This window comes from Pleurodeles waltl, chromosome 11 (assembly GCF_031143425.1).
Source record: "Pleurodeles waltl isolate 20211129_DDA chromosome 11, aPleWal1.hap1.20221129, whole genome shotgun sequence".
NCBI lineage: Eukaryota > Metazoa > Chordata > Amphibia > Caudata > Salamandridae > Pleurodeles > Pleurodeles waltl.
In genome coordinates, this window is record NC_090450.1 from 95495852 (window position 1) to 95518619 (window position 22768).

Sequence of the window (22768 nt, forward strand, 5' to 3'; positions counted from 1 at the left end):
AGTTCAAACTACGACACTAGGGACCAGGGGCTGGCCAGCATAGTGGTCATACTCAAGGATGGTAAACAGTCAGAGACCTGTACTTCATATAGACCAATCTCACTCCTTAATGCTGAAGTGAAGATCCTTTCAAAACTCTTGGCCTCCCGGTTGGTCAAGATGATCCCCTCCCTGGTCCACCCGACCAGTCTGGCTTCGTGCTTGGACAAAGCACAGCCCTTAATCTGAGACGTCTTTACGGCGGCCTGGTTTGGGTGCCTCGCATCCGAGAAGATGCCTTATTTTTCTCTCTTGATGCAAGGATGGCCTTCGACACAATTGAATGGCCATATCTATTTGAGGTCCTCCAGCAATTCAGCTTTGGGCATGCTTCTTGGCTTGGGTGCACCTTCTTTATGCAGAGCCTCTGGCTCAAGTAACCATTAGTAGAAGCATGTCTGCACCATTCCGACTGTGGCAAGGCACTTGACAGGGCTGCCCACTTTACCCCCTGATCTTTGCTCTGGCTCTGGAACCGCTGGCGGTCTGATCCGAGGCCTAGAATGGACAGACGATTGGGAAGATGGAATATCATTATATGCCGATGATATTTTACCATATGTAACAGTCCTCCACGTACACTCAATAGGATATTGCATGTCCTAATGCAATTCCACTAGTATTCAGGCTACACTATCATTTGGGATAAATCTCTGATCTACCTCCTCTTCGGCACAGTCCCGAGTCTGCCCACCGGATGCACCACCCAAATATCTACAGAGGGGTTCTGGTACCTGGGCATCTATGTCACCAAGAACCCAAGTGGCTTTCGAGCCCATAATTTGCCACCCCTGTTGATGCGCCTACAGAAAGATGGGGAACGCTGGCGATCCCTTTCACTGTCACTTCTAGGCAGGGCAGCCTTATTAGAAATGATTGTGTTGCCTTGCTTCTTATATGCTCTTGACAATACACCTTATCCCTTCCTCGTCTCTTATTTCCGAAACATCGACTGTGCACTCTGCACTCTGCTCTGGGACACGGGGCCGGCATGCATAGCCATTAAAAAGCTTACAAGTAGTTGGTATGATCGACGCATTGCCCTGTCCAATGTGCTGCCTTACTACCGAGCAGCCCAATTGGTACCCATTAACCACTGGGTCCATCTAACAGGGAGTAAGGGGTGTCATGCCTTAGTACTGTGTGTGGGAATGTTGTTGTGCTCTCCCCTAAATGGTGCTTGTTGAATATATGGGATGAAACAGATCTCACCCACTTGGACCGGGTATGGATGATCCTGGGGTTGGTGATTGCAAAATGTTACATGGCCCGCACATGGAAAGCAGTTCGACCACTGGAACTGGCAGACTGGAAACTTGACCTGGACTGGTGCATGCTGGCAGAGCGAGTGATATATTGCAACCATAACCACAACAACACCATAAAAGTATGTAACTTTCGATCTTTTTTTCCATTAGATGACATGACTATGTGACCTTAGTACATCAACTATCCAAAGTTTGATCAATCAATTTGAGAACCTGGCTGCTAGAATTTGAAAAAGTATTTTTCGTTTTTTATCAATGGGAATGGCCCTGAGGAAGGTGACCTATAACCATTAGGAACACCGAAACGCGCGTAGGCCGTTGGTTCCCACAGCATATCTTTGCTGTAGTGATATTTGCTTGATTTATTCTCCTCTTAATATAGATTATTTTTGTATTAGATCATCATCGATGTATGTGTATTTACCCATTTTTTGAGTATGGTTTTATATGTTTGTATTTATTGTACTTTTTATGTATTGGTTTATTAATGTTGTCACATGTGCAAGAACATTTTGATTTAACTATATTGTTCATTGTTGTTTAGTCTGATTGTGATGTGTCTGAATTAGAATATTAGGGTTTAATAGTTTATAATTCCTTTATTTCACTATTATGTGTGTATTTCCAGCACTTTATTAAAGTTCTTCTTGTTGTGACTTTGTTCTCTGTTTTTTTTTTTTGTGTTATTATTTGATTTGGTCTAGCTGGCCGTGGATCCCTGCACTGCCCATGCCCCTGCACCTGTTCTCTATCAGCCTTTTCATGGCCGTGAAACCGCCATGGAAAGGCTGGCGGAGAACCAGGTTGTAATCCACAGGGTGGCGCTGCGTGCAGCACCGCCCTGGCTGACTGCAACCTGCATCCGCCGTCAGCCGGTTGGGATCACTGATACTGGCGGAGACTGCAGTACTCTGGCGGTTGGACCACCAGGGTCGTAATGTGGCGGATGGACTGTCACAACAGTGGCAGTCCAGAACGCCACCGCGAGTCTGGCAGCCTAGTAACCACCAGATTCGAAATTAGGCCGAAAAGTATCCACAGCATATATGACCGGCTACTTAGTGACAATAAAATTAGGAATATTTATTCCTGTTTTTCCTTGAGCAAATTTGCCAGTTTCAAAATGTATATTGTTACCATGGATAAAAGCAAACTAAATAGGCCTGCAAGTATAAATGCACATTAACATTACTTCTCTGTCAGTGTAAATGTATACAGTGTACATTTACCCAAGCAAAAATGCTAGCACATTTTAGTAACATGGTATTCAGAAGAGCATTTCCGCAACTGCTGGTATGACAATGGAACTGTAACAGATTCCTAGAATGAACTGCAGGTCTATTTCTGAATTGTATACTAATCTGAAATGTGCTCAACAACGTAGGAAGAAGCTTTCAGGAGTCAATTTTTAACTACCTTTTGCGAATCAGATTCTAAATTACATGGCCAGTCATCTGAAGAGCTATTTTAGAATGAACATGGGTCCCAGAGCCTTAGAAGATTTGAAATATAGCTACATGAAATTATGTTTTATTTGTTAGTATCTTTTATACATATTCAGAATTCATTTGCCACGTTTCTACATTTTCATTTGCTAGTAAGAATGCTCTCTTTCTTTGCACATTCATTTAATCAACAATAAACAACGGTTCAAAAATGTCTTAATTGTTATTTTTTGTAGGTCAATTTATTGTTACTTTTCTCTCATCATCTCAGAAAAGTGTCACCAAAACTATTTGCATGATAAGATTAAATGTACAGGTTTATTTTCTATCAAAGAAAACCCTGTGATATACCAATTTATTTGACATGCTATGTTTGTTTTCCCACTGTAGGGAATGACCGTATGTATGCCAGTTTTCCCGAACTGCCCCTAGGAGAAGGAGATGGAAAGATGGAATTCTGTAATAATGTTCAGGATCTATTATCTCCAATATCAAGCAGCAACGTAATCCCACAAGGAGAGTCTCCCTTCACGAATCCCATATATGTTTCAGATGATGTCCCTATACCATCTGATTTCGAACTCAGAGAGTCAAACATTCCTGGGGGAGGATTAGGCATATGGACCAAAAGGAAGATTGAAATTGGCACACTGTTTGGACCCTATCAAGGAGAAAATCAATCACACATGAGAGACCCCAGTTGTGGGTGGGAGGTAAGACACTTAAATCAAACCGTTTGAGTAGATAGCTTAAAACTTTGGAACTTCAAAAGTGATTTAAATACTTTTGTTAATAAATTTAAAAGTGTGCTGGAATTTAATATAAAGTTATGGGAAGTAACTGAGTCACCAAGGATTTAATGAAATAGTAGTTGAACATATTTTCAAGATTTATAGTGTGAATGAAAATATTTGTACAATATAATTGAAAGATGTGTGATTTCATTAATGTATTCTATTGTTTGGAGACAATTTATATTTATATGAGGAATTTTACACTTCACTGTATGTAGGGATTTTTCTTTACATCATACGTCATCTACTCCTTGTCTAATCAACTGCAGTTTGTATTTTATTTCTATTGTTATTGTATTTTAAAACCCTGAAATCTGCACTTGTTGCATGCTTTATTATGCTAAAGATATTATCCTAATCTAGACATTTTACACTATTTTGATAAAATGTTCTGCTGCAGATCAAATTACATGGAGTTTATATAGATTTCTAACACAAGTTTGCATTTCACAGTGCCTCTTGCGTTACATACATTAAATAACTTTGTCAGCCGTTTTCATTTGTTGGCCATCACTTTTATCATCTGCTTTCCAATTTCTTAGAAAAACCAAGCAGTTTACCAGACTTTAATACATGTCTTTTCAACCCAAACTTCATTCTGCATGTTTTGTGTTCACTTGTTATTTCATTGCTATCGTACAGGTTACAGGCATATTTCGGTAACACTCTCGCAAAGACAACCAAGTATACTTGATTAGATAATTAAATATTTTATGCAAGAGACATACCCCCTACCCCTTGTTAGCATTCCTTGCTTTGCAAATGTTGTTCTTTATACAATCTTCAAAGAGCCTCCCCCATGCTCCAAGTATACAGTTGATGATGTGAATATGATGAGTTCTCTTTAGTTCCACATTCAGAACTCTATTATAGGTGTATTTTGAGTTTCAATAAGAGTTATTGCTGTACAATAAATTACTATTATTGGCTGCTGTGAGTTTTTTGTATGAAATAGATACAAGCAATGGATCACACCAATCCATACTTTTGACAACAGGAGATCTATTTTGTATGCCCTGTTTGCTCATTCATGTGAAAACATATACCTTTCACAAGGTCTATGTGTTTGTAGATGTAATTGAGTCCTCTATTTTATAGAATAGCTTTTACTAGGTATGAATCGGCATTTCTTGCCAAACATCTGTATTATCCTGTTTCTTCACATTACCATTTGTAAATACAAACTATGTGTTTGTGGTGAGCAGATCACCCACTATGGCATTTTGTAGTCCCACTTCAGGGGAGAAACGCTGATGACTGTCTGACTGAAATAATTTTCTGAGTTCTCTATAGTTAACCAAATATATTTGTGATTTGACTGTGGATTGTGAACTTTATACTGATATCTTGTCACACATTAATCAAGACATGCACTGTCATTAAAAACAGGACAAAGCTGCCATTTTATAGGAAAAACATTTGTTTTCAAAGTCTGATTTTATTTCCAAACATTCTTCCTTCATAATCGTCGATTTATGTTGGCAGGTCTAGTGCCGGGAGAAACCAAAATAAAATTGTATAACTTTTTAATGACATATTTTTGGTTTGGAAAACATCTTAAATCATCCTTAGAACTTTGGTCTTCATTGCTTAAACTAATATGGACTTTTTCAAATAGTCTTATTATTAATCAGCAAATAAAAATATGTCTGCAACATCTAAGAAATGCAGGAATGTCTATGAAAAGGGTCAAGGAGCAATTATAAATTATGCTCAAATATAACTGAATATACTCCAACATGAATGGCCATAAATACAGCTCAAAATGTGTATTTCTTTTGGTGATAAAAATGCACCTTGTCGAAGAATTACTTAGCTGGAGTGTTTTGTTTTGATGAAATATTATGACATAGCATATGTAAATAGGGTTGATGTAGACATGATTTTATTACTTACTATGAAATATAGTAAAATCAAATCAGAGAATAATCATTTTGAAATATTAGAAAAAGTTTAGAACTGTAAAAATAAACACACATTTGGCTCCTAGAATAAAGATAGATAGTGTAATTAATGTAAATCAGAGGATATTGGTAGAAGAAAAACATGCAGAATAGTTAATGTAAACGTGAAACGACTTGAGTTACAAAAATGGATAAGACAATAAACAAATAACAGAACAAGGTCATAAATATCAAAACTGATTTTGTTTAACAGAAATGGGTGAAATTAAAACTGTAATTAACAACAGACAGCTAAAAGAAAATTGGACACTGCTACAAGCAAACCGGAAGAGAATGCTACTGTATACCATAATATATGCAAGGCAGTAAAGATGAAAAAATAGAAACAATAGGAGGTATAAATGAGAACAGAGGTATAACAAAAAGTGGGTAAGATATTAAATGGCCATCAGAAGAGGTGCCTTCAGTCATGGATAAGTACACCATTTGGCACATAATAAGAAGGTAAAATACGAATACAGAGCAAGGATGTACTCTGTTTGGTCTTGAAGCTGCAAAAGATGCCCTATAATCTGGAATTACGTTTTGTAGTAATGGGCCAACACAGAACCTATGTAAAAATATCAAAGGCCAACATGTCAAATTCAAGGCCATGATCGAAGAAGCTATTAATTTAGGATTCACAGTTAGTCTAATTTTAAAATCAACTTCATAGGTAATTCACTCACATTAAAATTACCCTAGACCATAGATGTCAACTTAAATCAAACTCAGTAGTTCTTCACAAACCCTACATGGGAAAACAGATGAGGATTGTTTATTAATGTTTATATAAAAGCCCATTGTTGGTTGGAGGCCTGTATATGAAGCAGAATGAAGTATGGCAAAGGGCTACAAATGTATTAATAGAGTGACCCAATGTGTTGGATACGAGCAAATGACTGTCTAGCTCAGTGCAGTGGTGTGTTGAGTACATGCAACAGAAGTAACCTCTATGAATTCAGTAATGATAAAGGGAATGAAACGTGAGCAGCGCACTTGGACTCTGATGATTGGTCAAAGTTAGTTTGTAATGTTACTGATTGCTGTATTTATTTTGGTAGAAATAATTCATAAATGTTGCTGCATTTCCTGTTTCTGCACCACAGACTTAAAATACCTTAAAAGGATAATCTTTGATAGGTAGACTCTGATAGCAAGGATTATTACCCTGTCAGACTATCATATTCAAGAGACTTTAAGTAAGGAGGTATTTTTGCATGGTAAACCAAAGCACTTTTTTGTTTGCACTATTAAGTATATTTAAATAATTATAAATGCTACTTGGTATATGGCCAAGACACAAATTGAACTTAATTGAAAATATCACAATTATAGAAATTAACATCCTTTGAATATGGTTATATTAATTTCATGCATGATTTCCTATTGTGATAGCATACACAATAAACTAAAAGAGCAATGCAGTTACTTGTAAAGGTAAAACACTGAAGTTGGCCAAAAAGATTTTAAATCATGCAGTTGTGGATTATGATGTGCTATTACCAGGCTTGACTAAACAATGGAAAATGACCCAAGTGAATAATGTGAAATAAATCAACTATGGGAATAAAAATGAGATGTGTATGTGAGAAATGCATTTGCAGGTGTTTGTGAAGTGCCATACATTTCTGACCCCAATTGCATTACATTTCCCTGATCACACTTCTACCCCCCCAGACCTCACTGCCTTGGGATGTATATTTGTAAAATTTCAACGTCAGAATATATGGAGACATTGAGTGAGGCTAGGCCACACCAATGACACTTTCGTCTGCATAACCCAGATATTTCTGGCTGTGTCAATCAGAACTATGTAAAATGTAACTCAGTTTTTAGTTCTTCCATGAGTATGTCAACATGTATTTATGTGTGGTAAAAACGGTATGAATCGGGCTGTGACTGTTTGTACTTACCAAATATCATTCACCATGATAGTTTTTGGTTACAACCTTGTCATTCCAAAGTACAAATATTCATCAGGATTGCTACAATTTAAAAATTTCTGGTAAAGTACATGAGATGAATTTATAATTTGCTTAGCTTCTTATTAGTTTCTGCTGTGTTGTTCAAAGGACATTCACCTGTAGAAACATACACATATGGTGTAATTTTGTTGCCAATCTTGCTAATTTTCCTGCACATATACAGTATTAGCTTGTTTTGTGTGTATTGTGTTTTACTGATATATTTTTTGATTGATTACATATATTGTTTGTTTAATGTTCTTACTGAGTGCTAATAAAGGGCCTGAGTATGAGTTTGGTGGTTGGACGAGCGGACCATCAAACTCGAGGGGAGGACACTGCTGTCATGCTGGCGGCATCCCCCGCTGTCGCATTACAGTGCTCCCGCCAGCTGACTTGTGGGAACACTGTATTGCGACTTTCCGCTGGGCTGACTGGCAGAAACAGTGCTACGGAATTGGTCTAGGCTCCCTTAAGGGTGCCAAGGTCAATTCCGTAGCACACCAGCACCCTCGGAATGAGCACTGTCTGCAAAACAGAGAGGGCACATTCTTAGGGTGCTGAGCAGGTGGGCCCCAGCACTGCCCCTGCCTGCGGCAGTGCAGGGGCCCTCGTGTGGCCCCCTGCACTGACTTTCCGTCAGCCTTTTCATGGTGTCCTTGCCATGAAAAGACTGGTGGAAAGTTGAGTTGTAATCAGCACTGCGGTGCAGTACAGCTGTGGCTGACCACAACTCAGACCTCCGTCAGCTGGTCGGGAACCATGTTCCTGGTGGGGACAGCGGTCCTCTGGTGGTCCGACAGCCAGGATCGTAATGTGGCTGTAGAACCTCCTGGAGTGAGGCAGTTTGACAGTCACCTGCGGCTGGCGGTCTCATGACCACCAGCCTCGAAATGAGCCCATAGTCTCTAAAACTTACGTTCATTTATTTACATAAATCATTTTGTCCTTTTGTTGAGGTTGTTGTCCACGTGTAGTAACTGCCTGGCTTACTTTGTTTCCTGAAAATGTTCCTTAACATTCCCATCACCATGAATTTACTATAGGATGTGCCTCTCTAAGATGTCTACCTGTGCATTTCAATAAATGGCACCAATAATTATTCACAATATATGTTAAAGGTACATTGACAGGTACCAAAGTACACTTGTTTACTTTGGTTCTGATTTAGAGTTTGCCGGAGTGGATACTCCATCACAAATATGACAGATGTCCTGCCCATGTGCCATAGGACATAATGTGCTTGTAGTAAGGTAGATGGAGTATGGAGTAACTCGCCCACAGCTACGGAAAGCCAGATCCTCAAATTTCTCTAAACACCTCAGTTCACCAAGAACTGATCACAGCAAACATTAGGGTGTTCGTTTGTATGTCGATAGGTGTGATTGTGTTGCAATATCCGATCAAGTCCTTGCACGCTGCTTCTGTAGAGTGTAAAAGGAGATTGTCTCAGATAGAAATCTAACACTGCAACGCACCCTATTTTAATATGTTTGTTAATTTTCATAGAATCTGTTTTTATCTCATCTTTTACTCAAAAGGTTTTGTCACATATGTGGTTCCTGGAACTCGAAACAAAAATCATTGATGGGCATTGAAGGGGTCTGAGAGGCCCATAGAGCTGGACTAGGAGTACGTCTGACCACACTGCCTGTAATCTGCAACAATGATCCATGGGGGTGGGGACTTGGGGAGGTACTGTGAGCGTTCCAGGCGGTCCAGGGGAAATCAAATGTCCAGCCAAAATCCTTATTTTAGAGTTGCTTTCTGATGCACTGGGCTAGTGCAACTAACCTTTTTAAAGAGAAAATGGTGAATAATCTGGTGCAGGCACTGAGGCAGGCAGACAAACACATATAGATAGACAGTCGATAGGCAGACAGAAACACAGGCAGGAAGGCAGGCAAACAGGAGGGAAGACGAAAGATTTATAGGCGTCTACCATTCATAAGTAACTATATAACACACACACACAAACATATAAGCCATTGATCATATAGGGGCATATTTACTGATCTTTCATGTAACGCAGGGCAGCCAGCAACATTGATGCTGTGCACTACGCTGTGTGAAAGGGAGAGAGCAGAAATTATCCATATTTATATAGATATTGCCTATAAAGAGGCATTCGCGGCTCATAATACAAGGGAGCCTTCATTACAGGCAGGATTGTTTTGTGCAGGAAGGGACAGCTTCCTTCACAATACCAATCCTTAGAGGCATTTCCTCTTTCTATGTGTGTTGCAGGATTAAGCACATGTGGAAAGAGCAAATTACAATGAGAAATAAAGATATTTCACCTTGTTAGGCCTAATGGGGAGGCATAAGCAAAGCAAAACATAAACGCTGTGGGATAGCGTAACTGGATGGACGGAATGCGGAACCAATCAAACATTCACCCCCAGTCACAGATCTGGGTTTAATCCATCCATTATTTTGCTCACCATGCCACCCCAGTTTGAACCCAGCCATATGCAAATCAGTCTTGACCCTGTTCCTCATGGGTACAGTCCAGCCCGAACTGCCAGGCCAGGTTCTCCCTGGACCGGAAACAAGCATCCTGGGACCGGTTTCGGGGGTTTCACCCCTCATCAGCCAGGCTAGCTTGAATCCAGTGGCACAGTGAGCCCGGGACCCACGTCTGGGCATACCCGGCGCACTTAGGGCGGCAAAAGCAAAGCAAAATATAAACGCTGTGGGATAGCGTAACTGGATGGACGGAATGCGGAACCAATCAAACATTCACCCCCAGTCACAGATCTGGGTTTAATCCATCCATTATTTTGCTCACCATGCCACCCCAGTTTGAACCCAGCCATATGCAAATCAGTCTTGACCCTGTTCCTCATGGGAACAGTCCAGCCCGAACTGCCAGGCCAGGTTCTCCCTGGACCGGAAACAAGCATCCTGGGACCGGTTTCGGGGTTTCACCCCTCATCAGCCAGGCTAGCTTGAATCCAGTGGCACAGTGAGCCCGGGACCCACGTCTGGGCATACCCGGCGCACTTAGGGCGGCAAAAGCAAAGCAAAATATAAATGCTGTGGGATAGCGTAACTGGATGGACGGAATGCGGAACCAATCAAACATTCATGGGGAGGCATAGCATTTTGCTGCATTCCCAGGTTTGCTAGCTTTAGTAAATCTGGGATTGTGTCAAAATATATGGGTGGATTCATGGGAACACCCTGCTCCACCCGTGGACTGCCTCCCAAGTTGAAATGTAACGCAACGTAATACACCGCAAGCAGCTGTGTTGCATTACATTTCTTTAAAAAGCTATGCAATGCCACGTAAATCAGGCCTTGCGTGGCTTTGTAAAATCCAAAGAAGCCTCTGCGTGGCCTTGCGAGATGCGAGGGAGATGCAGAGGTTTAGTAAATATAGGCCACAGATCACAATGATTTGTGATACACCAGATGAAAAATATCCAAACAATGCCTTAGAGGAACAGTATGTAGTGAAATATTTGCCAGTGGCAATGTCTCACGCCTTTTGAACAATTGTAGAAGTATGACTTCAGTGTTCATTTACCAAACACTGACAAATTATGAAATTATAGAGACACTAAGTGAAAAGGGACACTCAACCCAACTGCTGCCCTGTGTTTGATTCGATCACAGATGTGTACGCTCCTCCCTGTCCGGTGAAGCTCTACATTTCCAAACAGTCAAGCTGACTCTTTACCAAGAAACGTTAGCTCCAATTACCACCAAAAGAAGGCCACCCTCATGGCCTTTAATGCAAGGTAATGACACCAGCAGTGGGGGGGGGGGATGCAGCCAATCAAAACTCGGTGACACCACAATGCACCTTGATTGGAACAAACAGACGAATATGGGGAAAACTGTTTAATCAGGAGCAGGGAACTCAGAGAGACAAGAAAGTCATTTGAATCATGAGCAACTGGTCGGCACAAAGTCCACTGTAATTCTACTTTAGGTACACTACCTCTCTTTGTCAACACACAGCTAAAGCACTCTGTAAGTTAGACCTAATATGAGAAAGGGAGTGGAGAGGTTTAGAGATCATAGAAGGGTCTGCAGCAGAGCATAACTGGCAAACATCATACTGAGAAAGAGAGAATAAAAGATAATGGCTGAAAAAAGTAAGAGAAAGTAAAAATAATCGTGAGTTAGCCATAGAATGGTCTGCCAGAAGAATGCTTACATTTGAAAATGATTTAAGAGGAAAAAGTTCAATCATAGTCATGTTGGTGATTGAAGTGAATGCCTACGTTGTAATTACATGAGTCAATAAAAAGTGTAAGTGGAGAAATGGCACCTTGGATAAATAAATGGATATTAAATTCAACTACAGCAACCACGAAGGTTATAGGTGCATAAATAGGAGATAATATAAAACAAATTCGCCATAAAGAAAGAACAAGATGACACCAGAGAAAGAGCTAAGTTTGGCAAATGAAAAAGTGGTAGTAAAAAACGAATGCAAAAGAGAGAAAGAAAACTACCCAGTCAGTAGGGTTGGAATAGGACACCGAGCACACCTTCCCCAATATAAGATCTCAGGGTGTGAGAAACGGATTGCAATGCAAATGTATGAGTGTTGTGACATGTAATTCATGTGTCTTAGGGGCAAAGAAATGATGAGGGAATAACCTCAGATCTGGGGACTGTGCTTTACAAGTATTGGGCATTACAACATAGATTGAAATGGGTTTTAAATTGAATACTTTTTATTGTGGGAGAATAAATCTATTGTACAAAAAATATTTGATGTTTGAACATAGAATGCCTAATAACAAGGATAAAGTGACTCGAGAAGCGAAATATAGGAACCCCACTTTTCCCCTTTCACATTGCCACTGCAGGTCTTCAGGTTACAAGCGGTGTCTCAGGGTCAGAAGATGAAACTCGGTAACAAAATTGAGTTGTGCCTGCCTGTATATGCAGGAGCAAGTCAGAAATGACACCACTGGTGTAAAAAGCATGCTCTGCATCTCACATTACCAATATCTGTGCTTTGACACAGCAAAATGATTTCAGGCGTTTGTGGAGTGAAGGAGTGATTGTGGGAAGAAGGCAAAATAGAAACTGAGGAATGATGGAGAATGCACCTCATAATGAATCAATAAGGTGCAACACATAAGAAGCGTGAGGAAGTTAGAAAAAAAAGCATGCATTTTTATAATGTTTGAAGAAATGCTGTTAAAAATGGATGCACAGGTTGCTTATGTGTTAGATTCGGTATTTGGGGCCCAAGATTTAAATAATTTTTTATTCCAATATTGCATTTTTCATGTTCCAACAGACATCATTTGTTCGTTACCTGATCTGGTGAGTTAAAATGTCATTGTTTGTCAAAGAAATTATTACTTCTGTTCCTCTAGAACAAGTCCAAGGAGAAACAGATTTTTAAATGAAGCATGAAATAAAATTTTTGCTGTAGCAATCAAAGTTGTATTATGAAAGTATTATTGGCTGAGTGTAGAGAAGGCAGGAAGTGGGCATAAAGTAGGCAGACGAGCATTCCATAGATCATTAGTTAAAGAGAAACAGTTTCTCTGCTTCTATGCAATAGAACATTTTTCCAGAACTGCTTCCATGTGGACAGTCAGATGCTAAAGGGAAAGCCTTCTGGGCGGTGGGTTGGCTAGCCCAGATATTATCATTTCCCCATCAGTACAACGTCGAATCTATTAAATGACTTAGCAGTCACTGATTCAACATTAAATAGATATGAAAATAGCACAAATCTGTTATCCCCCTCTCATCCCCACAGGGGCTCAAATATTGAAAATACATTTATTGTACAGATATTAAAATCCATAACAATTTAAAACCAAGAGCAGTCAAATAACACAGTACACAGTTAGAATAAACGCAGTTGCCAATGAACATGATATTAAATCAGACATAAAACATAATAAATACTTAATTAATCTATGCATATTATCACTAATTTAAGAACAGAGCATTGATGGAGGCAATCCCGTGGAAAAGGTGTAACATTGCACATAAGTATAATTTAAATTGCTTCCGGGCCCCCTGGCAGGACCAGTGCCCACCTAATATATGATAGCATAAAAACCTCAGTAACCCAGGCCCTTAAAGTGCTTAAGTGCATTGATTGTTTGACTGTACAATGACAGCCAATGAAATTGAAAACCAATGTGCCAAGGTAGGAGCTCAGTGGCTGTGCAAGGTTAATTCAACCCCAACTGAACAAGAGCAAAAAATAGTTTGTACACTTTAATGGACTGTGCTCACAGTGCCCCAGAGAAATTTGGCCTGGGAGGCCCTAATAAATGTAATCAACATTACATTCAACATTGTGTTCCTGGGGTCCAAAAACGCTATGACAGCCTGTCGACAGGAGCGGACCCCCAGTTCCTTCCACTTATTCCGCTACAGGGTTCTACACTCCTTGAGCAAGGATGGACACAGGCAAACCACATGTTCAAGGTATTCTTCTCCACTACCGCAGCCCCTAGACGTAACACCCTTCCCTGGGACTGACTGCCATAAGGGGAGATGTTTAAAAAAAAACAGTCACCCATCCTTAAAGCCATGAGTTTCTCTTTCAAACGGATGCCATAAGAGCAGGAAAGATAACCAATTAGAGTACTTGGCTGAAATGAATTGATGACCGACCAAGGGTGTTTACGGTTAGAAAGAAGAGCTTGATCAGAGTGGTAAGACCAAAGCTGAATACTCTTTATAATACCCAATTTAAAAGGGGATTGAAAGAGGTTAATAGGCAAAAGGTCATCAACTTTTAGTAGCTGACTGCAATCAGTCAGAAAGCGATGGTGGAACCCTTTCGCCTTGGTTGCACTGATTTCGAGCCACAATACTGACTCCAGACTACCCAACTTTGTCTGGCACAATTTGTGAATAAGTTTCAGGAAGGCAACTGCAGTTACTTCTATCGACCAACCTATTTAACAAACATGAAGCTATACCCAAAATAACTTCTTGACCATAAGACAATGAGGAAATTATCTTGGCTCTCATAACTTTCATTAGCGTAAGCAAGTTAAGGCGCTTTCAGAGATGTAAATAACTTAGAGAAGACCACTTGCAGAGCTGCAGCTTTAACCTCAATCTCCTTCTTGTGCCTAGCAAAACTACCTCTAGTGCCAAAATGCACTCCCAAATATTTATAGGACAAATCAGAAGTAAGTTTGTTACTCTTATAAAACCAGCTGGTTCCCGGCTGCCTTTTCCTGCTAAAGGAAATCACCCTAGTTTTAAACAAATTTACCTCCAAATAATTTGTGGCTGTATAAAGGGCTAGTTGGTTGAGCAACCATCAAAGGCCGACACTGGTATAACTAAACATTGCCAAATCATCGGCGTAAAGCAAATGACTAAGCTGGAGTCCACCAAACTTAGGGGGATGTGAGTTAACGACATCAAGAGTTGGGACAGGTCAACAATAAACATATTAAAAAGCAGGCGAGCAAGTACACAACCCTGCTTCACTTCACGAAAGGTTGGATTTTTTTCTGGAGACAGAGCGACCGGCTCCTAGTTTAATGCGGACCCAGGTATCTGTGTGTAGTTCTATAACGGCTCCCACAAGCACAGGAGAAATTCCCCAGTTTCGTAGTTTAGCCCATAGAGAGCTCCTGGGAACCCAATTAAAAGCTGCCTTGAAGTCAACAACACAGCAGTGCAGCACCGAGCCTGATAAGTTTGCCTTATCCACCAAAATAGACAGGGCTAATACGTTCGTGAGTGAGAGAGAGAATTAGGGCCTTTGAGTCAGCCCAAGATCGAAGATCTTAAAGAAGATGACTAGCGTAGAACTTAGCCACATTATCGAGGAGGACTATCAGCCAAAAGTTGTCTGGATCGGACCTTGAGCCACTCTTGTGGATTGGGTGAGTGATGACGCTATGCCAGGACTCCGGAGTCCTCGAAGACAAGGCACAATAATCAAAAAGATTCTGAAGATGATCAGCCCAAAAAAGAATGTCCTGTTTAAACCGTGCCTGCGGAATACCGTTGGGGCCTGGGGCTCCATCCCGTTTTGCCTTGGCAATAATGTCATGGAGATGGGACAGGTAAAAGATCGTAGCTTCCGAGAGGGAGAGCAAAGATCCTACAGAATGAAACTGCAAAAAAGCCAACATTACACTAGAGAAATGAACCCCCACACCCAGCTCGATTCCTTCAAAGACATTTACTGAGAAATGTTTGGTCAAAAAAACAGTCCAATCACCTTCCGAGACATTAGCAGAGCCAAATCCCCACTGGTTCTTTGTTAGATTATTAATAAGACTCCCACACTTTCTTGAATTCGAGTCTATGCTTACACTTATGAGCTTTGCCCAAAACAGATTTGAATGTCTCTGATTCTCTTCAAAGACCACTGTCCTATACCCTTTCTGGGAATCCTTGAACTTAGTAACTAGCACCTCGGAATTGGGACACTTCCTATTTTCCCTAGCAGCTTTATTGTGGGCTTTCTTTAATTTCTGGATTTCCCTTGAAGTTACAGGATGTGAAAAGAAAACAAAATTATGCACAGGACGAAGATACCTTGACAATAAAAAGAAAAGGAATTTATCCATAACTTAACTGGGGACGCTCGGTGGGCCGCATCAGATTAAAGAACATAACGCACTCAGCCATTACTACATTACTAGAAGAAGGGCTCCATTTGATACGTTTTAAAGACTCATAGCAAACACCACCTCCCACAGCCCGAACCTCGGTGATGAAAACTCAGTATTTATGGTTACAACCTGAGGGTGAGGGTCACTCTTGCAGCGGGAAGAAATCGAAAACCTTTCGAATAAGGGGAATAATTCCATATTGCAAATGGTATAATCCAAATAGGAGTAGGTTCGCCCATCAGACCTCGTCCAACACGGGGGCGTCTTGTTGTAAGCGGCCATTCAAAACTTTGAAAGCCATACTATTTAGGTGCATCACTACATATTCTCCCAAGACACCATGAGGGCAGTCCCTAGGTCTCATCTGATCCGTGACTAACTGATGACTGCAAAAATCAGGGCCTTTAAGCGCTTTGGACACAACCTGAAGCAGCTTTGTATTGAAATCCCCTATAACCAGATAGTCAGCATGAGGATGATCGCCTACTAAGTCACCCAAAATCTGCATTAGACGGGACAGCATTAGAGGGGTCAATAGAAGCACTCATTACTGAAACACAGGTATTGACTTTCTCCTCCAATCACAAGGTAATTAAGAGAAAGGAGCTGACCCAGAAGACAAAACACTTTCTAAGAAAATGTGAATTAAAAATGTTTATGATGCTACAAGAGCATGTGGATGGTGATATTTTTTATTGGTGTAGTAGTGCTTTCAGGAGATTAACAACACCTAAAAGTGAAAGTTAACTAAAACTAATTATTCAGAGCAAAAATAATTTCAGGATCCTACATTACGTGAGGCTAGGAAGGAGCTATCAATTAGGTCCAGAGACTCCACATAAAATGCGTTGGACATGTATGTATGCGTTGAACTTGTAAGAAAGATTAGACGGCCATTACGCTTCAGCCATTTTCTTTCTCATTGTCTTTATATACAAGAGTGAACCACTCCGGCAGACACCTTACAGCCCTAACCTCACAAAAATATTTTTTTTGTATTAGTAGTTCCAACTCCCATAATTATAAGAGTATAAGTTGGGCAGCCTCACACAGGAAGTGCTGTTTCTCTTGTCTCCCGCAAAGGCAGGATTCTTGCATGGGATCCCCTGTCTTCTGGAGCTATTTCTGCTCTAATTATCTTTCCTTTCCGCTCTTTTTCTTAAGGGATCCTGCTGTGAGGGTCCATTTCTTGTAGCCCTTACTGGGCACTGAAATACTGCTATGGAGTTCCCTTACTTGAATTGGGTCACTGTGCTTCATGGTTTGGCTTTAGTCTTCCACTTCACAAATGAAGTCTAGCTTTACCGTCAGGGGTGTATCTTCAGGGGATGTTAGGGGTATTACACCCCATAATAAATATATTTTCTGAAAAATAGTTGGGTACAGGTTGTTTCAGTTGTGTATGGTGAGGTTTGTGTTGGATTTCACCATATATTTTTCTACATACCTCGACAAAAAAAAAAAACACCCAATTTCCCTAACTGTTTTGAAACTATTGAAAAAGTGCTGATTATTTTTTACAAACTCTTTTGTTTTCTCTAACTTACTAACCCTACCAATCTGCATTCCTTTCCCTTTCCACTGCTTCTTAAGACCCCCTCATGCACCCCCCTTGTTGTATGATGTATTTTAACATTAAATAGCCTGATTGTTGTAAACTCTGAAGCTCTCACCCCCAGTCTCACTGACCAAGCTATGCCCCTGTTTACCGTCCTGTCATCTGTTGTACATTCTGATGCTGAAACATTGCTACCTACTTTTCCCTCTTAACACCTGTTTATGCTGAGAACTGCAGGTCTCAGGGTTGGATCCTGATTGGGCTGGCTTGGACTGTGGAGGAACGTGGATCCTCTGTTGTTTGCCTGCTTGAAGGTAGGGATTCCAGGTCTGCTGTCCCCATGCTGCTGTAACACCTTTTAGGTCTGTAAATTCTGAGGATCCTTGAAGATCTCCCTAGTACTCAACACCGCTCCAGGGGAGCACGTGGAAAGATTACTGGTAGCCTGAACCTGTTCTGTTATTTTTGCTGTGATTGATGTCTGTGTTTCACAGGCTGATGCTCTCCGTCAGCTGGTGATGTTTTTTTCCAGATTATTTTAGTAACTCTGCATGGATTATCTAATGGGGTTGTATTCATGTACCACTGACTGGTAGGCTGCAGATCAATGTTTGGTCCTGCTTTTAACAAGGTCCCTGCCAATTCACAAGTTTCTTCCATCATAAGTTTTTTTTTTCAGTTAGCTTCTTCCATCTTCCTTTAACAGACTCAGGGGGTCATTCCGACCCTGGCGGTCCATGACCGCCAGGGCCGGGGACCGCGGAAGCACCGCCAACAGGCTGGTGGTGCTTCCAGGGCCATTCTGACCCGCCGCGGTCAGAAAAGGGCAACCAGCGGTTTCCCGCCCGTTTACCCCTGGCCCAAGGAATCCGCCATGGCGGCGCTGCTTGCAGCACCGCCATGGGGATTCCGACCCCCTTCCCGCCATCCTGGTCCTGGCGGTAAATACCGCCAGGAACAGGATGGCGGGAACGGGTGTCGTGGGGCCCCTGGGGGCCCCTGCACTGCCCATGCCACTGGCATGGGCAGTGCAGGGGCCCCCTCACAGGGCCCCATAATGATTTTCAGTGTCTGCAAAGCAGACACTGAAAATCGCGACGGGTGCCACTGCACCCGTCGCACACCAGCAACTCCGCCGGCTCCATTCGGAGCCGGCTTCATCGTTGCTGGGGCTTTCCCGCTGGGCCGGCAGGCGGCCTTTTGGCGGTCGCCCGCCGGCCCAGCGGGAAAGCCAGAATGGCCGCCGCGGTCTTTTGACCGCGGTGCGGTCATTCGGCGGTAACCGCATGGTGGGCGGCTACCGCTGCCCGCCGCGGTTGGAATGACCGCCTCAGTTTGGCTAGTCTTGGCCTGCCTCTTTGATGGGTCTGAGCAAAATTCCTGTTGAACTGAAAATAGGCTTCCACTCCCCTCCCAAAGATCATTGTCCTAGATGCTGACACAGTCTCAGGAACAGACAAGAAACAAGGACCCTTTCTTCTGGCTTAATATTATTACTACTGGCAGACAGCCATAATCAGGGTGCAGTGCTCTGTCACTCCCCTGGGTTCCAGTGCAATTACACCTCCTGAACTACTGATAGGTACAGCTTTGCCATGGATTATCCTATTATTTCTCTGCAAGTTTTGAATTGTGCTTTTTCTAAATATTTTTAGCACTATTACCACTGGTGCAATGTGAAATTGACATAGATCAATTAGGGTGCTCACGCTGGTGCATCCTATGGCTTTTAACCATTCCATTGAGGTTCATATGGAGATAAGCTTGCATTGGAGTTGGAATATGTGCTTTGGTACTCCAGTTGTTATCTGACTCATTAACCCACATCTCTAGTGATAACCACCTGCCCCACCTTGTCAAGTTCCACCCAACTAATGATGGGTTTCTGTGATAGGCAGTAGCTCTCTGACTCCTTACTTCATATGCACCTCTTTACAATGTAACTGTTTTCAGGTGGTCTTGTCTACTGCAAGTGGTTTGACTTGCCTTGAACTTGGTTTCTTGGATTAATTAGAGCCCTAGCCCTCTATGGGTGCATTTTCAAGGGGAGACTATGGAGGACCGCAAGGGGCTGGGTTGTCTCTCTTCCATTTTCAGTTGTTCTGATATGCCTACTTTCTCAGGGCATGATCTACAGTCGAGCCAGTACTGGGCAAACGTTAACATTATGGACTACTGAGTTGCTTTTCTAGGAGAGAGTAAGAAGAGTCTATTTGATATTGTGCTTTCAAATAGTTCCCTTCCCTTATCTTCCATAACTTTGCCCTAGACAAGTCTGTCACATTCTGTGGTTGGGGTTCTCTGGGTCCTGCTGGCACACATGGTGGTAGAATGTGCCCTGTGTTGGGTTTGGTTATTGCTTGTTGTGGTGATGTTCAGATGTCTCTCAGGCTCATTGTTCTACCATGGGCTAAGTGTTGTCTCTGACATCTACTGGTCATTTAAATGTCTTACTTTCCTTCCAATGATTTTCCCATTTCTTCCTTGGTGACGGTGTAACTTTCTTCCTTCTTCCTTGGTGGCTTGCACCTCTTGTATGATGACATAATATTATTATGCCTGTAATCTGACCATCTGGCCTTTTCTTGGGCTTCTTCTCTACATCCTGTGCTCTTGGTTATGTCTCTGGTACTTGCTCTCCTATTCCTAGAAATTAGTGTAGTTACTCCCATGACAGTTTAGTTCTGGCCTTTGAGACTTTTTGGGGGTTGGGTTTTGAGTCTTTTGGGACATGTATGGTTTCACATGTGATGCTCTGGCTGTTCTCTTTTCTCTTTTCTGTTTTCTGGTGTCTGTCATTGAGTCTGTGGGTTTACAGATCACATGATACTTCTCTTATTTTGCTGCTGGATGCAGACATCCTATTGGATGTTCTTTTCCTGAGTGGGTACTGTGCAATTATGCTGCAGGCTTTGACACCGTCTCTTTGTTGAATGTTAACTTGATCGTTACTGTAAGGGGTGGAATATAATGAGATAAGAATTTAGAACGTATGATGTTGTTATGAGAATTCGAGGTGCCAAGAGGCATTGGTGTGCCTCCTGTTTAGTTGTTAATTTGCTCTCATTTATTCAATAAACCTACTACTTTGATTCAGATTGCAGCTGCCTTTACTACATGATTTGGTGACTAAGATGGATACAAAAGAGGCATTCGCCTGTTGTTTACCAAAGTCTGTGTTCGGTTTGGTGATTACCTCTCTACCCGCTCTGCGCTACTGCGACTTTCCACGCTGATAGACTAGCCATGAAACAACAGGAATTTGCCTGCCGACACTGATGAGTGTCAGTCACTTCTTATTTTTTGCTGTGCCTTGTTATTCAGAGTTATGGCAGCTTTACACAAATTAGAGGACTGCTCACATGCTTAGGAAGCTTGCAGCTTTCCCTATCCTTGTTGGAATACTCTGTCCTGCAATGGAGTTCCATTGAATTCAAGCTGCAACATGTTTTTCAAATGAAATTCTGTGTGCCCCACAATTTCTTTGGCGTGCATGTGATATCACATGTTAGTGGCCATCTTTTTGGGAATTCTCCAGCCGCAGCTGGTCTTAATGGGCAGAGGGGCCACCTCTCCTCACCTTTTGCCCAACAAGAAGTGTCTGTCAGGCTGAGCAAAAGTCAGCCTGGCAGACATTATTTGGTTTCAGGTCATGCTGCCAGGAGCTAGACATGCTCAAAATGTGCTGGCTTCTGGTCGCCTGAACAAACTTTGCCATGCTGAAGAGGTCACAGCTCCTATAGGCGTGACCTCCTCAGCCTGGCAAAGCATCTCAAGGCTCTCACCCTCGTGACAAGGGGGAACATCATTGATTGCCCCAGATCTACGCACTGCAGTTTTAAGCCCTGATGTGCCCAGGGCTGTATGTCAATCACTGACACCTCATCAAAACGTTTGGTGGGAGTAGCAACTCTCACTGACACCATCCCACTATCTGATGAGGTAAGGACATAAGGTCATCCAATGAGAGTAGACAGCACTACCAACTTCCCTGGGCCCTCTGAGGCAGAGCTGTACAGGCAGGTTTGATTTGTTTTTTAATATTTGGTGCTTGCATGTATGTATGAATATTTGAGAGTCATGTGAATGGATATGTGTGCGTGCTTGTGTGTCAGTAAGTGTGTATGTGTGTGTATGTGTCCCATCCACCCCCCTCTCTACTAAAATTACCATCCTCCACTGGAATTCTCCTATGGGAACATACATTGAATTGTGATACTGTAAATGCTATTTTTTCTTTCATAATTCAATATTTTTTTAACTATACAATACAAAACACATTCAGGAATTAGTATTTTCCGTTGTTGATACTGTCAATTTCTTCCATTGTTTTCGATTGTTTGTATTAAACTTCACAATGACAAACATTGCTGTCCACCTCTGTTCCTACAAATACTGGCTGAGGAACCTCCAATGGAATGGGAACTATGGTACTGAGTATTCATGGCATATGTTGAAGGACTGGATGGTGAAGAGTGTTTGACACTAAGGAAATTGTCTTTACTAAAGATTGTTAAGGTGGAGATGGTTTGAAAGATTGAAAAAACATACCTTATTTGGAGAATAATGGTCATATTGATTTGATATGGATATATTTGACCAAGCAATAAACAGAATGAGCATAGGATTTGGTAAACAAAATAAATACAGTGATAGAGAGATTTACATTTTATTTTCATGTACAAAAGGTTGGATCAATTGAAGACAAAGGGGGTTATTCTAACTTTGGAGGAGGTGTTAATCCGTCCCAAAAGTGACGGAAAAGTGACGGATTTACCACCAGCCGTATTACGAGTCCATTATATCCTATGGAACTCGTAATACGGCTGGTGGTATATCCGTCACTTTACCGTCACTTTTGGGACGGATTAACGCTCCTCCAAAGTTAGAATAACCCCCTATGTCTGCTCAATGAACACTAGCTAGATTGTGTGAGCTTGGGACTATTACATATGCCCATTAAACTTGTGAACAAATAAATATGAAGAATAAAAGCAAAAAAAAATAAAGGAAAGGTTATGGGCCGAAAGTACTTTGAGTGCTATTATAAGATTTGCTCAGGGTGATTAACACTATGAGAATTTCATAAGACAAATTATAGGTCAAAACATCAAAGTTGTTGAAGCAAGCAATGAAGTTTGTTAGTGAAGCACATTGCTGGAGGTAAAA

At 41.5% G+C, this 22768-nt stretch overlaps 1 protein-coding gene across 2 annotated transcripts in view; it reads left to right on the plus strand.

Annotated features, from left to right (window-relative positions):
- MECOM (MDS1 and EVI1 complex locus) overlaps positions 1-22768 on the plus strand; it is a 1802619-nt gene that overhangs the window by 902382 nt on the left and 877469 nt on the right. For both annotated transcript variants that reach the window (XM_069213205.1, XM_069213204.1), the window contains exon 3: positions 3143-3465. In XM_069213205.1, coding sequence (XP_069069306.1) covers positions 3143-3465 — 323 coding nt within the window. The remainder of the gene's footprint in view (positions 1-3142; positions 3466-22768) is intronic.